The 15299-nt window shown below is 32.7% G+C and overlaps 1 protein-coding gene across 3 annotated transcripts; it reads right to left on the reverse strand.

The window, feature by feature from the left end:
- Positions 1 to 207: 207 nt before the first annotated feature.
- On the reverse strand, positions 208 to 3402 carry LOC132035452 (WAT1-related protein At1g43650). Of its 3 annotated transcripts, none has more exons than XM_059425734.1 (7): positions 3144 to 3402; positions 2987 to 3049; positions 2496 to 2612; positions 2038 to 2272; positions 1252 to 1375; positions 981 to 1132; positions 208 to 424 (listed from the first exon to the last, which is right to left on the reverse strand). In XM_059425734.1, exons 1-7 carry the CDS (start codon positions 3320 to 3322, stop codon positions 371 to 373), a joined length of 924 nt encoding a protein of 307 aa, XP_059281717.1. In that variant the 5' UTR covers positions 3323 to 3402; the 3' UTR covers positions 208 to 370. The 3 variants fall into 3 exon arrangements, with proteins under 3 accessions (XP_059281717.1, XP_059281716.1, XP_059281718.1); XM_059425733.1 differs by having other exon boundaries at positions 1217 to 1375; XM_059425735.1 differs by lacking the exon at positions 2496 to 2612 and having other exon boundaries at positions 1217 to 1375.
- Positions 3403 to 15299: the final 11897 nt, after the last annotated feature.

The raw sequence follows: 15299 nt of genomic DNA on the forward strand, positions 1-15299 counted from the left end.
TAAAACCTCTAACAATGTATTAAGCAATATATATTTAATTTAAACCAAAATAACGGAATCCTCCCATAACAAACAAAACTTACTCAGCAAAACTAAATTCAAGTATCCAACCACTCACATAAAAACTTAAACTTATTTCTAGTCCCTAAAAATGCGACTCGTAATATTTTCTAGTGCATGGAATTATCTTAGTGCAAAACAAAAAGAGAACCAAACAACCACTCATTTAAAGAGAGAAAAGGAACAGAAAAGAGAACTTTAATTTCAATAATTATTATCTTAATAATGCATATCCATTCATTCCCTTTGTTATATGCTGGTAATTTCTCCTTTGCATTGACTTGCCTTTTTGCACTCTGCTTCCTTTTGTTTACCCCACAAAACACCATAAAGTCCCATCACTAGCAATATTGCTCCACAAACACTGCAATTTTTTCAGAGGAGCAAACAATTAGTTAATCGACTTGATAAAGTAGTGCTACTTATAGTATAGGGGCTAAAATTTTTAATATAAGGCTAACTGTTTCTTTCCCAAAATGTGAATTACGTATATATAATGGCCTAAATAGAGGAATCTAATTTTTCTACAACTCAATAATGACGTTTGTTTAAAGAAATCGAGAGAAAAGTATCTGATTTTTTTCTTCACACCCGTTGAGATGCATTCTTTTGTTGGACTTTACGTGAACGTGAGATATTTTGTGCACTAATCTATTCTTTTTTTCAGCCAAACACCATTTTACAAAAAACTGAAAAATCACTTTAGAGTGCTTTCACGTTTTATAAAAACTAAATTATTTCTTTAGTAGCGATTAGTTGATAGAAGTTTCTCGAGTTTAAATTGAAAAATTGTTTCGAAACTTCTTAAAAACAAAAGCCAAAATTTATGTACTTTAGAATTAAGTGAACTTCCTATGTTAAAAGAAAAAATATATCATTATATTTTAACTAGAATGAAAAGGAAAATTAGAAGTATGAACCTTCCCAAATGAGGAGTCTCCTTCCAAAAGATAGATGAAAATAAGGCTGTAAATATTAAAGCTATTGGGGTAAACATAGCTGTAAAAACTGGTCCTTTTATCTCTATTACCCATGCTCTTAGCCAATATGATAGCCCAGTGACCAGCACACCCTGCCAATTTTCAACAAAATTATAACGCAGATAGAAAACAAAAAACTGAAACAATTAAAGAAAAAATGGAATTAATTTTCTTACACAATAAGCCACAGAGAGAAGATTGAAATTGAAACCTAATTTCCATGCAGCAATGTCCCTCTTTACTGAAATAGCCCAAATTGCAGATTGAATGCAGCTAAAGAGGCATTGAAGAGTTGTAAGCCTTAATTTTGCTGGATATTGTTTCATAATTGGACCCTGTTAGAAAACAAATTGAAGAATATTTTTTAATTTCAAACTGCAGGTCCACGTGCGTACGTTCCTTTATGAATGTAAAATGAGTCTTTTTTTTTCTGGTTAACAAATGAGCCTTTAATTTAGCATAAGGTTCCACAATATATGGTACTAGCTAGTGACTCTTAATTCTTATAGGTATAGCTTGCGAACTTTTTTCATTTTTATGGGGTTTTAAGTTTTGTTGATTCTCTAAAAAAGAATTATATTAATTATAAAATAATTAGAGATATTTTTTTATGGTAAACATTAATAGGTTAAACTTCGTACTACCAAATAGGTTAATTAAATTGAAACAGATGGGGTAATTAACTTGCTATTAATTGCAGGTTAAACTACACTAGTAGTTTAGAATTTTTTAAATTAGGTTGTTACTATACTACCCTCACCGACCCAATTTATGTGGCGGTGTTTGACCGAGTATGAAGTTTAAGATAGAAAAAAGACTTTCAATTTTTTATCTAAAACAAATGATAGACATTTGTGTAATAATAGTCAATAAGTCGTCTCATTAAGGGTACATGAGAAATTTAAAGTTAAATTGATTCTAAATAAAGAAGTACGCCATTTTTTTGGAACAGACTAAAAAAGAAAGTATAACATATTGGATAAGTGTAGGAATAGACCTGGAGAATAAGGTACAATGACCACATGGTATTGGCTGAGAGCATGATGATAGAACCTTTAATCCATTCCCCTTTGGGGGTGCCAATTGAAGTTTGATAATGAACTTCTTTATGGCTTTCTGGATATAAAGGAGGTCCATTCACAAAAGCATAAACTACAGCCCCAGTAACACACACAACTGAACCAATAATCTTAGCTATTCCATGGCTTTGCTTGTAACAAATGCTCTCCATCCTTAAAATCATGAAAAACAATTACTTAATTAATATTTCAGATGAGGACACGACAACACAACAACCACGCGATTCCAAGCAAATCGGAGTTGATTATGTGAATCCTTACTGTTGATCAGGTCGCTCCATAAAACTTTTGATCACCCATCATAGCAATCTTGTTTTTTTTTTTTTTTTTTTCTTTTTTTTTTCTTCTTTTTTTTGCTTAACATTTAGGAAAGTACCTGAAGCATAAAGCTAAGATGAAGGTAATAACAGGGATTGTGTTAGTGCTTGCAGATGCAAACGTCGCTGATATGTAACCTAGGGAAACATAGCATAGATCCAGGCTCAAAGTAATCCTGAAAATTAATTCCACATGTTAATACAACTTAGTCAATAAGAAGTCTAATTCTATCAACTATAGTAACGTTGTAATACTAGTATTAATGCGAATATAACTTCTAGTGAACAATTAGAGGAGAATGTATGGCTGGTCCAATGAGTCAACTGGATCCATTACTTTCAACATGAACTATATATATATATATATAAAATCAAAACATATAATAAGATTGCTGTCATTCTAGATACAACTGACTCAATCCTATATTTGCCTCTTATTTAGAGTTACTAACTTTTATGGATGCTACACATTTTACCACATATGTACCGCGCGCATGCATCATTGATCATACATATGCAAATATAGACAAGAAATTAAAGGAATCCTTACCCAAATAAGGATATAAAGAATATCTTCACTAGTAAGGTGAATGAAAGGGAAGCTGTCTTGTTACTGTGAATCAAAGAAGATAACAAGCATATTAGCCTAAGATTCAAGTGTATATAACTATATATAATTCATATATAGAAGATGAATTTTTTTTTACCTTTCGAGGAAAATAGCGAAGGGAGCCAAGGCTAGGGTTGCGAATGCTTGTCGATAAACCACAAACACGTAAGGGTTCATGCCATTGGACATGGATGCTTTAGAAAACAAAGCCATGCCTGCATATAATAATTGTATAGAGAGCATTGCCAAATAGGGTTGATATCTCTTCAAAACCATAGCTTTTTCCCTAATTTTTCACAGCTTGTTGATACTTCTTGTCAATATTTTATTTATGTTCTATCCTCCTTTTATTATAATTTCCCCCAAGGAATTTCTTTAAGGTACAAGTGAGTGTGTGGTTCACATACATATTCGCTTTCATGATTTGACATTTCCCATAAATTAAACATGATGACTAAAGTTTTTTAACTTTGTTGTGGATGTAGCACAGCGGAGAACCTTTAATTTCTATCTTTACAAGAAGAATGTTGACATAAAATTGCTCAACCTCTTAGAAAAGTTAGTGTTTGGGTAAAAAATGTAATCACGCAAGATATACTAATTTGTCACTAACTTCTACTATATCGTTTTGGCATTACATGACAAAACCCTTTTGAATTAAGTTCAAAAATGAAAAGCAGTATATAATATCACTATTGTTGTATGGAGAAATTTTATCGTACTTAGAATTCGTGTATAACAAAAAAAATGCGAAGAAAACTATTTCCACTCAAAAGAAAAACATCCCTTTTCACGAATGTCCTAATTACTGTAAAATGTAGGGATCTAATAACTCAGTTGGTTGGCTACCTGAACTTTCATCTATTGGTGAGGGTTCAAATTCCCACATTGTAATCCCCTTCTCCAACCACCCTGTGTAATAAAAAAAAATTACTGTAAAATCGCTCAAAATCTCTAATTGTATTCCTCACATATGTGCTTCCTTTAATTTGTGACTTGATGAACCAAACAAGGGAAGTAGCTAGGTCCTCCGTTTATAAGTGAGGAGATAAAGAAACTATCTCTTCTGTCGCAAATTATGTGGCATCGTTCAGATATTAATTCTGATTGTTAATTCGAACATAAAATTTTTAATTTTTTAAAATAAAATTTATATATGTGAAAACTACATAAAAAGTATTATATAATTATTGTTAATTGTAAAATATATAAATGCTATGAAAATTGAAACATGCCATGTAAATTGGGATGGAGAGAGTACTAGTCTACAGGGTCAGAGCTAGTCCTTCGGGCATGAGTTCGACCGAACCCAGTAGCTTTGATCCGAACCATATATTTGTATTACATCTTTTTGTCAAATATGTACAAATTATTAATTTAGAACCCAATAACTTTAAAGAATTAAAACCCCAAACCCACAAGCTTCAAGTCCTGACTTCTCCTCTGCTAGTCTAATGTTTGATTCTCCATCTATTTCAACAAAACTTCTTCCATTTATTTTAGTACGTAGCTACTACTTTAATTCTCTTTGTGAATTTACCAAATCTCGATTTGTCAGTTATGCTTGAATTTGACGATGGCCATTCCCCCTAGCATTTAATTAAAGAAGGTAGCTCAAAATTTCATAAATGAAACTCGTGCTAACAAACTTCCTGGAAAACACCGTCTCTTAGTACTATTACTAGAAAGGAATGCCCGTGCGTCGTGCCCAACATGAGCAACCATGTGTATAGCCTATAACCCCGTATCACTTCATTGGAGAATCCAAAAGAAAGTGTCATCCTTCTTATCTTGTACTTGCTCAAAGTTTAGAGACAAATAAAAATCAAAGAATTTACGGGAATCAGACCAATTGATTCTAGGCAAATATTATGACCAGTTAGAATGAACACCACAAAATATATGACACAAAGTTCTAAAAATCTAATAAGCAACAATATAGTAGTATAGAATAATCAATCTTTGGCATTTCCAAAATCGTCACAATCTTAAAAGGAGAGAATAGATGAGCCAGAATAGAGAATTCATGCAAGGATATTCACGAAGTGTTGACATCATTAAAAAGGGAAGAAAGGAAGACGAAGATCCTTGAGGACAAAAAAACACGTCACCCTTGGTTTTACATCAAATTTGCATCCGTCTCAACCAATTCATCCATAACTCAAAAGTAGCCAACCCAACAAAGTACCAAAATAAATTGGTATCACATTCAGTGACATCAAGCCCTTGAGTCGTATTTTCATCAACTCCTACGAGGCTATTTACCACACAAATTAGGTATTTAGCTACTTTGCTTCACCATATACAATTGTATACTGCTCCTTGGACTTGTAAGTACTCATCATGGTTCTGGTGTATCTTCAAGTAAAGTAATAAAGGTGAAACTGGAGCTGAGGTTTCTTTGTTAGATACACATTGGATTCGTAAGTACTCACTGATGGTTCTGTTGCATTTTCAAGTAATAAAGGTGAAACTAGAGCTCTGAGTTCTTTGTTGGTTGCAAAGACATTCTTGTAACCTGAAAAACATGTAGATTCAGAATTCCTCACCAAAATGTTACATTAGCAACATGTTATATGATAAAATGCACATATATTGAGGATTTAGATTCCATTAGATGCTAGATGGATTATTTTATTTAAGCGAAGTTGCGTTCTCTCTCATCTGTAAATAGTGTGGGACATGTCGCTACATAGCTCATGAACACTTAAGAAACTTTGTGAATGGCTAAGTACTAATGTAGTGAAAACATAATGCCCTCTCTATCTATATTTTTTCACTCGGAAGCATCATGATACAGGACTAAGTAGAGCACTGTAAATTTCATTTACTTCGAGTAATCAAGTTCAAATTCAACCAAGTAGCAACACTCCCTTTTAAATTCTACTGCTTGACATAAATCTCACTTCGGCCATGCACAATTCCTTTCACTAGACAGTTAGGCATATAATAACAGCTCTCCCCCGATTCTAAACCGCAACACATTATCATATCCATAATTAAAGAAGTATAAGAAAACTAAAGAAATTAAAGAAGAACAAAAGACATACAATAGAAATCACACTTGAAATTCTAGCTTTAAAAAAGCAAGTATACATTTATCAATTTTATAATGAGGGAAATGCATAATTTTGTAAGGTCCAAAATGAAATAGAGGAAAGTACCTGATTGCGAAGAAAACTTTGGCAATACCACGATTGTTGGTCCACTTCATTCCAACTTAAAAAAACAGTTCGTTATGCAAGAAGATACCATTTACCAAATTACCTCTAACATGGAAAAGAAGTAGTGAATCCAGTAATTGACTATGTACTGCAAAGACTAAGAAAGAATATCTTAATGCAAAAAGTAGTATTCAAGAAGAAAGCCCAGCTCCAAGTTGTTCAAGAATAGCGGAGTAAATTTTTTCGACCCTTTGACTTAGGGTTACAGCGTCCAAGAATAAGTCTCACTTTTTGAGCAAGTAAAGCTTATAGTAGTATGTTTCTACCAGACAGAGTCCAAGAATAAGTCTCTCACTTATTGAGCAAGTAAAGCTTATAGCAGTATCTTTCTCAATATATAATATTCATTCAATCTATTTATTAGCTTTACAACAATATATTCGTTAATATGTAAATGGAATATGACAGATACATGCACCTGCTCACATAAAGGAGTGTTTAAAGACTTTTGTTAATCCAAATCGGTCTGTCCAGTAGTGCAACGACAGATACCACACTAACCAACATCTTCTCCTAATACATAATAACTGAAAAGCAGGACGAAATTTGATCTAAGTACATAGTCATCCAATTATTAACATGAGCATAACATTTCAAAGCATGAAATTTGATTAGTTGAGCTTAGAATAAATAATGTTGATACCCATCAAGTCTATGAACATTAGAAGTTTGAGGCTTTTACTTCAAGAGAGAGTTTAAATGATAATAGATCCCCTTCATTTGTGCTTAAAATTGGTCATGACACGAAGTGATATAGCAAATGACTTAAGATGCAATATTTAGACTGGTCTGTAGCATCCACATAATGAATATGGGAAAATATAATGAAAATAGAGAGCAGAAACAACAAAGCCTATAAAGAATTAAACAATTAATTATTTACAAGGAATGCTCTGAAATAACCTTTTCAAATTAAAAGTTAAAAGATTCAAATCGAGATAAAAGAACAAGTAACACCCTTGTAATGCAACATTATTAACTATACAAAGAAGAAAAATCACAATTTTAGGTAGAAGTTACTTTTGTCTCTCTACAGAGAAACCATGTATAAGCCAAAACTTAAAAAATCTTCTCCACTGTCTGCTTAAGAGACTCTTACTCATTATACTAAGTTTGCAGAGAATTAAGATAACACAATACTCTGAAGAAGAAAACGATCCTTTTTTCCATTCAATATTCATTTTCTTTAATCACGGAGTGAAAAGCTAGTTACATTGTAAAAACAATTCTAACTTCCAAGTACATGAATGTAATAAATTCAAAGAAAACCGAATTCAATTAAATGGGTATCAGTTCTCAGTCCAAGGTATATGCTTTTTGTATAGGACATATGATGTTTATAATAGCATGACAAAGAATTAGTGTCCACTGTCCAGTGCTGCGCAAAGAGCCAGATTTGTCACAGAGAAATTTCATGAAACAGCCTGCTTGCATCAAAGTTCTCCTCTTATTGTTTATATTCAAATAACCACATGTATGATAGAATTTATTAAAAAGGGTAAAGAAAGAGGATGCTAAATCATAAATCTAGATTAAAAATCAATAATCTCCGAAAAGAATATAATCAAACGTTTACATCCTCATCAAGAAAGGAAAAGAAAAAAATTTAAGCAGAACCAAAGATTCACATACAAATGAAAAAACTGGAGATCTTTTGAAATGAAATCGGAAGCTAAATGCCAAACCAACCGATGTTCCATTGAGAACATCTTGGAAACATCTAGAAAAACAGATGGGCTGAGCTGCTGATGACACGTGTTTATACTTGCTCAATAGAAAGTTTTTTGTAATTGAATAGTGTACACGTAAATAGGAAGAAAGTGCAAAGAGCTGTGTTCGTCCCACACAACTCTCGCTTCTAAAATAGAAAGAAATATATCTTGGTTAATGTATACGCCCAGGGGTGTACATGTACCGGATTGATTCGGATTTTTTAAATACTAAATCAAATTAATTTCATTGGGTTTTAAATTGTTACACTCTACACTTTCAGTGTTACATTCCGTATCTCGGAGAAGCACTGGTTAAATTTGAATATAAGTATGTCGAGCTACGGTTAGGTAAAATAACTTTGGAGTGTGAGGAATAAAACATTATTAAGAATATGGTTTAGGTAAAGGATGAATTATGATCTTGTAAGTCGTAACCAGGAAGGACAATCTTACAACACAAGAACATGACCATTATCAATTATAATAAATTATAAATATCATGTAGGGGGAGTTTTGGAAGACTCTAGGACCAAGCAAATCAAAGAAAATAGTTTGTCGAAAATTTGAAACAAGTTGACAGAATTAAGGAAAGAATTTTGGGTCAAGTTTGGAGGGGTATATCTCCAGGCATATAGGGAGTTTTAAGGCGTTTCATACGCCTAAAATGAAGTTCGTCAAGTCTAGTTTCCAACGCAACAACTCGCTCGTCGATAGGATATCAGAGTAGAGAATTATGGACATTACAAGTTAGGCTGACAGAACAGAAACAACACTGCTACAGTGGTGCTACAGTACTGCCAACTAAGAGCCACTATAAAAGGGTTAGAAACCCCTTTTTTCTCCACCATAATCTTCTAAAACATTCCAGAAAATTCAGCAAGCATGAGAGCTTACACATCACATAAAAGCGAGGATTTTGAGTAAATTTCAAGTTATGGAGTATTAATTGAGGTCCGGACAACGTGTAGTCGCGATTATAATTTCGTTTTGTGTTGGAGTTGGCTTGGAAACAAAGTAAATATTGAAGATCTTGCTATTTTAGTGAAGATAAGGTATGAATCATTGAATCTCTCTCTTTATTAACGTTGATTTAGGAATATTTACAGAAATAAAATTATTAAATAGTCGTATCACAAGTTGGTTAGTTGAGAAATTTAGAAACATCGTATGGGATGTTTTAGGAAATATATTGGTATGGATAATGGTGTTGGTGATGTTGGTATTATTGTTGTTGATTAGTTGTTGATATTATGATTTCGGGCTAGGCATATAAAAAGGGGAGATGCTGCCCGAATTTCGGCAAATTCTAAATGGATTTAAATTAAGGCTTTAAGACGAGCATATGACGATGAGCCTAACAATAGTATGAATGGTTGTATATGTAGATTATGAGGCTACGAATGATCTTAAGTGAAATGCAAGATAGGAAGTAAGTTGGAAGTCGAGAAATTATCTTCCAGCTATGTTAAGGCTAGTCCCTTTCTTTCTAAAGGCATGATCCTTTTGTCATAAACCTTTGTATCATACCCATAATATCCTTGGTTCCACAAATGCTAGAAGTCCACGAATCTCGTGATCCTTATGATGTTATTGAGCTTCTAAAGGCATGATTCTTTTCCTACCAAACCATGCATGAATTCCATAAAAATCCTCATTTCCAAGAATGTTAGATATTCATGACTCTTAAAGTTTTTATGATGCTAAAGATGAATAATTTTTTTTTTTTATGATAACCATGATGATGATTATGAGGGATTTATTTATCCAAGCTCCAAGGCATACGGATTTCATGTTATTATGAGATGATTTTACTCATAGAGATTTCCAAGTACATGAGCTTTATATTATTATGAGATGATTGAGCTTACTTTACAATTTCTTAATTTCCTTCATTGTTGGTAATCTCACCTTATGACCCTTGTTCCTTCAAGGCGGGATAAACGATGATGATTGATCCATAATATAATCGGAGGCTACCGACCTTACGTCACTCCGATATAATTGTGGCTTTTGATTGGGCTCATATATATATATATATATATATATATATATATATATATATATATATATATATATATATATATATATATATGTATGTATTTTTTCTCACACCGCGCGCGCTATAGTCGGCCGGACATGGCACGTAGATGTGCACACCACGCGCGGTGGGCATGTTATGATATCGCCCCCCGTACGCGGGAGGCCGGGACGCGGGCTAATGATGATAACACCGAGCCTTAATGGCCGGGCATGATACTATATATCGACACCGAGCCTAATATGGTACTATATATATATGTATAAATTTTTTTTTTTAAAGGCTAAGCATGCATGACACCCGTCTTATGAGGCATCCAGATGTATAGGTTATCTCTCTTATTCCATTTACCTTTCATATCTATATTATATTGTTATTCATGCCTAACATACTCAGTACATTATTCGTACTGACGTCCCTTCTTGTGGACGCGATGCTCATGCCCGCAGGTAGGCAGGGAGACAGATCAGACCCGTAGGTGTTCTATCAGCGGATTCTCAGGAACACTCCCCTTACCTCGGATCTGCAGTCTATTTGGTATTGTTCTTATGATCATTTGTATTCTATGTAAAGGCTCGTAGACGTGTGTGCACAGTTAGATGTTTTATAACTCCACCGGTTCATATTATTGTATAATAAATTGGTGGCCTTGTCGGCCTTATTTTGAGCTCTTGATACTTTACTGTTAGCCTTGCCGGCTTTATGATATACGTTATGTTGTGGCGACCTTGTCGGTCCGCCTATGTACATATGTGCTGGATGATCGGATATTCCTACGTTGGCCCTTTTCTGCGTGCAGGTGATCTTTGAGTTATGATTTATAATGTTCAAAGTAACTGATAAGTCAGGTGGTCCCCGGCCTACGGGTCGGAGCCCGTCATACTCCTCGTAGGGGTGTGACATAAATTTATAAACCAAACCAAATCAATAAAATTCGGGTTTTTCAACTTCTGTTTTTCTCGGGTTATTCGGTATTGTCGATTTTTTTGGGGTTTTTTGGGAAAAGTCTTCATTCAAAACTTATAACTTTTACTTTAAATATTTCTTTAGTCCTAGTAAGATACAACTACATAATTAAGGTGCTTCTTAAGAAAATAACTCAAAATGTGAGACGAGTGATGACATTGTATTAAGATATTCAATGAAAAATATAATAAAGTCGGTTAAAATAAATATTGCTAATTAATAATCCATAAAGAAAATGACCATAATCTAAAAATACTAAGTCATGCTAAAAAAAAGTAAGGCTAATAAGTATTAATTACATGACAACGAAAAAAAAAGTTATGTATTTTCACTCTCTAAACCAATTTTTCAAAACTAAAGAATAGATATCTAACATTATTGTCATTCCTAGTGTTCGAATTGAATTTCTTTTGTTAGCATTAATGTTGAGTTGGTTTGAGTTTGGACTTTATTTGAGTTATTAACATCAATGGGATATAAAACTTATTGACATTCAAAATTCTAAGTTCAAGCTTGAAATAATATGATAAAAAATAAATAAATATAAAAAAAATAAGAAATATTTATAAATTACATTACAAATAACTATTTTTACGGATAAAATATTTTAAAAATTGAATACATGTATGTCGGGTTGGTTTTATTCGGTTTGACTTTTTTTAGCTAAAATCAAGCCAAACCAATTATGGTCAGTTTTTTTTTTCAACACCAAACCTAGTCAAACCAAACCACTAGTCGAGTTTTTTTTCAGTTTGACTCGATTTATCAATTTGTCAGTTTTTTTTTGTACACCCCTATATACGAGTATATCTGAAGGATTTTCACTCATGTGAATATTTTCTTTGACCTGTGGCGTTTTGTTCTCCATTTTTTCACGAATTTTGTGGTATCTCATGTTGATGGACTTTCCCTATATGAAACCTGTGGCGTTTCGTTCTCCATTTTTTCACGAATTTAATGATATCCCAAGTTGATGGACTTTCCCTATATGAAACGTGAAATACTTGGTCATTGGTCAAGTATATTGCATTATATCAGACAACCATAATGCTTAAGTGCAAGACAAGTTCTCGATGGAGGAAAAATGTTTGAGAGACGTCATAGAAGCAATATGCGCTAATTCAGTTGTTGAGTAAATAAATACGTTATGGATTTTCTATTGTCAACATCAAATTAAATACAACAACAACCCAAAAATCCCACAATGTGGAGTGCAGGTAGAGGTAAGTGTATCAGACGTTACTTCTATCAATGTGGACGATCAAGTTTTAAAAGACATACCAATAGAAAGCATAAACAGAGGTATTATGAAAATGTTTTTTTTTTTTCAACATCAAATTAAATATATCAAAATTTTATTTTGGGGGGTTCCTACATCTTCCTATTTATGGTTAGACTTTCTAAAGTATATACTCCTAATTAATCATTTAACCTTTGTTATCATAATATCATTATTATACGATTGATTAACTGTAATGGACAAAATAGTTGAGATGCATATGGCATAGTATGTACTATAGAAATTTCTTTTGAAATGTGCACTGAATCTGAATATAACTGAAAAAAATTATTCTAAAGAAGATTTTACAATCAACGAAAATCCTAAGTTTGAAGTGTTTCATTATCCACTTCATTCGGGGGATTTTCACTCATATGAATATCTTCTTGATATATAGTGTTTCATTCTCCACTTTTTCGAATTTAATGACATCTCATGTCGATGAATTTTTTCGTGATATGAATTATGGAATTCTTGATCAAGTATATTTGCAAATTGCAATAGACAACGCAATACATTAGTTGCAATACAGATTCTTGATGAAAATGTTTTATGGATATCATTAATTCATTATAGAAGCAATATGCCCCAATTCGGTTGTTAAGAGTGCAGCGCACCGCTACGACTTTGACCATTGTGATATAGACCTCGATTAGATTAACTTATTTTTTTGTAACCGGTAAGTGTTAAAATTGATTTTATAAATAAATTGCTAGGTGTTTGGCTAAAATGTTGAAATTGAAATAAGCAGTTAATGTTTTTGGTGATAAAGTGATGTAGATAGAGTGTCTTTTGGTAAAATTTAAAAAAAAAAATATTGAAAAGGGATTAAAAATATTAAAGATAAAATAATAAAATCTCGATTAAACTATAAATACTTATAAGTTTCGGTCATAAATTGAGGTGACCAGCTTATGATTTTTTATTGATTTTAGCTTATAAACACTTAGGGCTCGTTTGGCACGACCGCACGAGGGATAAGGATAAATAATCTCGTGATTATATTTGAGATGAGTTTATCCCACGTTTGATTGAGATAAAAATCGTGGTATAACTAATCCCGAGAATAGTTATCCCGGGATTGTAGTGTTATTGTATCTCTGTGAGAGAGTGGAATAACTAATCCCGGGATAACTAATCTCGGCATAAGTTCTAGGATAACTTGTTTCCAACCAAACGACCCCTTAACTTATAGCCTATAGGTACTTTGAATATTTACCAAATACAAAAATAAGCAAAAAAATACTTGAAATTTGTAAGCTTACAAAAACACCCTCGTAGTTTCTTGAAGGAGCAAATACAGTTATGGATTTTCTATTGTCATGTCGAGATTACATTAACATCGGCATAGTTATTCAAGTTCGGATCTAATAAGGAAACCCTTTGCCTGTGTCATTGCGTGACCCCTACTTTATAACTCAATCATTTTGCCTTTGTTATCATTATAGGATTGATTAAACTGTCATGGACCAAAAAAGAGATGAGATTCATATGACATAGTATGTATCTTGGAAATATCTTTTTCTACACATAGCAGACCGGTTGATGGTAATTATGTTGAATCAATTTAAAGAAGCACGTTTCTAGAAAGGGCCCCTCTCTAATAAAAACTGAGTTTAACTTTCATAAAATTACTACTAGCTAGGCTAGTGCCTCATGGGTGTGCCACTTTGGATAATAACTAAGTGGAAATCTTCTAACCTTCTCCCAATAGATTTACTAAGATATATTCCAAACACTTTAAAGGTAATTATGGTCGTTTTTTTTCAACACCAAACCACCAGTTGAGTTATTTTCTCGGTTTGACTCGGTTTATAAATTTGGTGCGGTTTATCAATTTTTTTATATACGAGTATATCCGAAGGATTTTCACTCATGTGAATATTTTGTTTGACCTGTGGCGTTTGGTTCTCCATTTTTTCGCGAATTTAGTGATATCTCAAGTTGATGGACTTTCCCTATATGAAACATGAAATACTTTGTCATTGGTCAAGTATATTGGATTATATCAGACAACCATAATGCTTAAGTGCAAGACCAGTCTCGATGGAAGAAAAATGTTTGAGCGACGTCATAGAAGCAATATGCGCCAATTCAGTTGTTGAGTAAATAAATACGTTATGGATTTTCTACTGTCGACATCAAATTAAATATATCAAAATTTTATTTTGGGGGATTCCTACACCTTCCTATTTATGGTTAGACTTTCCAAAGTATATTATCATTATTATACGATTGATTAATTGTAATCAATCTATATATAATATAAAGCTAGGCATAGACAAGGTGATGTGGCACCTCTTTATGGCCTCAATTGGTATTTATCTTTTTTCTCCTTTTTTTGAGATTTTTCCTAATTTTTTATTTTTTTTCTCCTATTTTTATGTATCTTATTGTAACTACATTAATTAAATGGCTTAATAATTAATGCCCCACTCTCCAGCCACTATCAATAACCAACGTACAGTCGTTCCCCTTAATTGCAATTTTCCCTTATTGTTTTGATTCAATGCAATTTAATATTTACTATTTAGAAGGCCAAAAGCCACCACTAACTAAAAGTTAACCGTTGTATGCCTCAATTGAAAATTAAAAGCCTAATTAACTTGACTATTATTAGTTCTTTTGCAAAGGTCATTATAATACAACATTTTCATAACTCATGGAAAAAATTCGTAAAATTCAATTGGCACCCAAGTCAGTAAGGAATCACCCGAGGAGAAATCAATCATTGTGAGAAATCCCAATGGTAAGAAGCTTCATGCTTGATTAGTTTCTTTTCTTTTTTCTTTTGACTTTGCTTTTGAGACTTGAAGGGCTTTTTGGCCATTATTGCTATATTAGTTGAAAATCTGTGGAAGTTTCACTTGATTTTATCAAGTGCAACAAAAACTATTGCTTTGTAAGTTCTATATTTCGGTATTTTTACTTTTGAAAGTATTGTTCACCTTGCCGATATTCAATTTTTTATTTTGTTTGTGGCAAAAGAGGATCATAGCATTATGCTCTTTATAATTTATGAATTCAGGGGATT

The sequence above is a fragment of the Lycium ferocissimum genome, chromosome 10, assembly GCF_029784015.1.
Source record: "Lycium ferocissimum isolate CSIRO_LF1 chromosome 10, AGI_CSIRO_Lferr_CH_V1, whole genome shotgun sequence".
NCBI classification, from domain to species: domain Eukaryota; kingdom Viridiplantae; phylum Streptophyta; class Magnoliopsida; order Solanales; family Solanaceae; genus Lycium; species Lycium ferocissimum.

Excerpts from the sequence above, each read along its gene's own strand:
- LOC132035452 (XM_059425733.1), bottom strand. The coding sequence starts at position 3,322 with ATGGTTTTGAAGAGATATCAACCCTATTTGGCAATGCTCTCTATACAA. Across the intron at positions 3,050-3,143 it reads TTCGCTATTTTCCTCGAAAG|TAACAAGACAGCTTCCCTTT; the intron begins GTAAAAAAAAAT and ends TTTGATTCACAG. Across the intron at positions 1,133-1,216 it reads TTCTCTCTGTGGCTTATTGT|GGTGTGCTGGTCACTGGGCT; the intron begins GTAAGAAAATTA and ends GAAAATTGGCAG.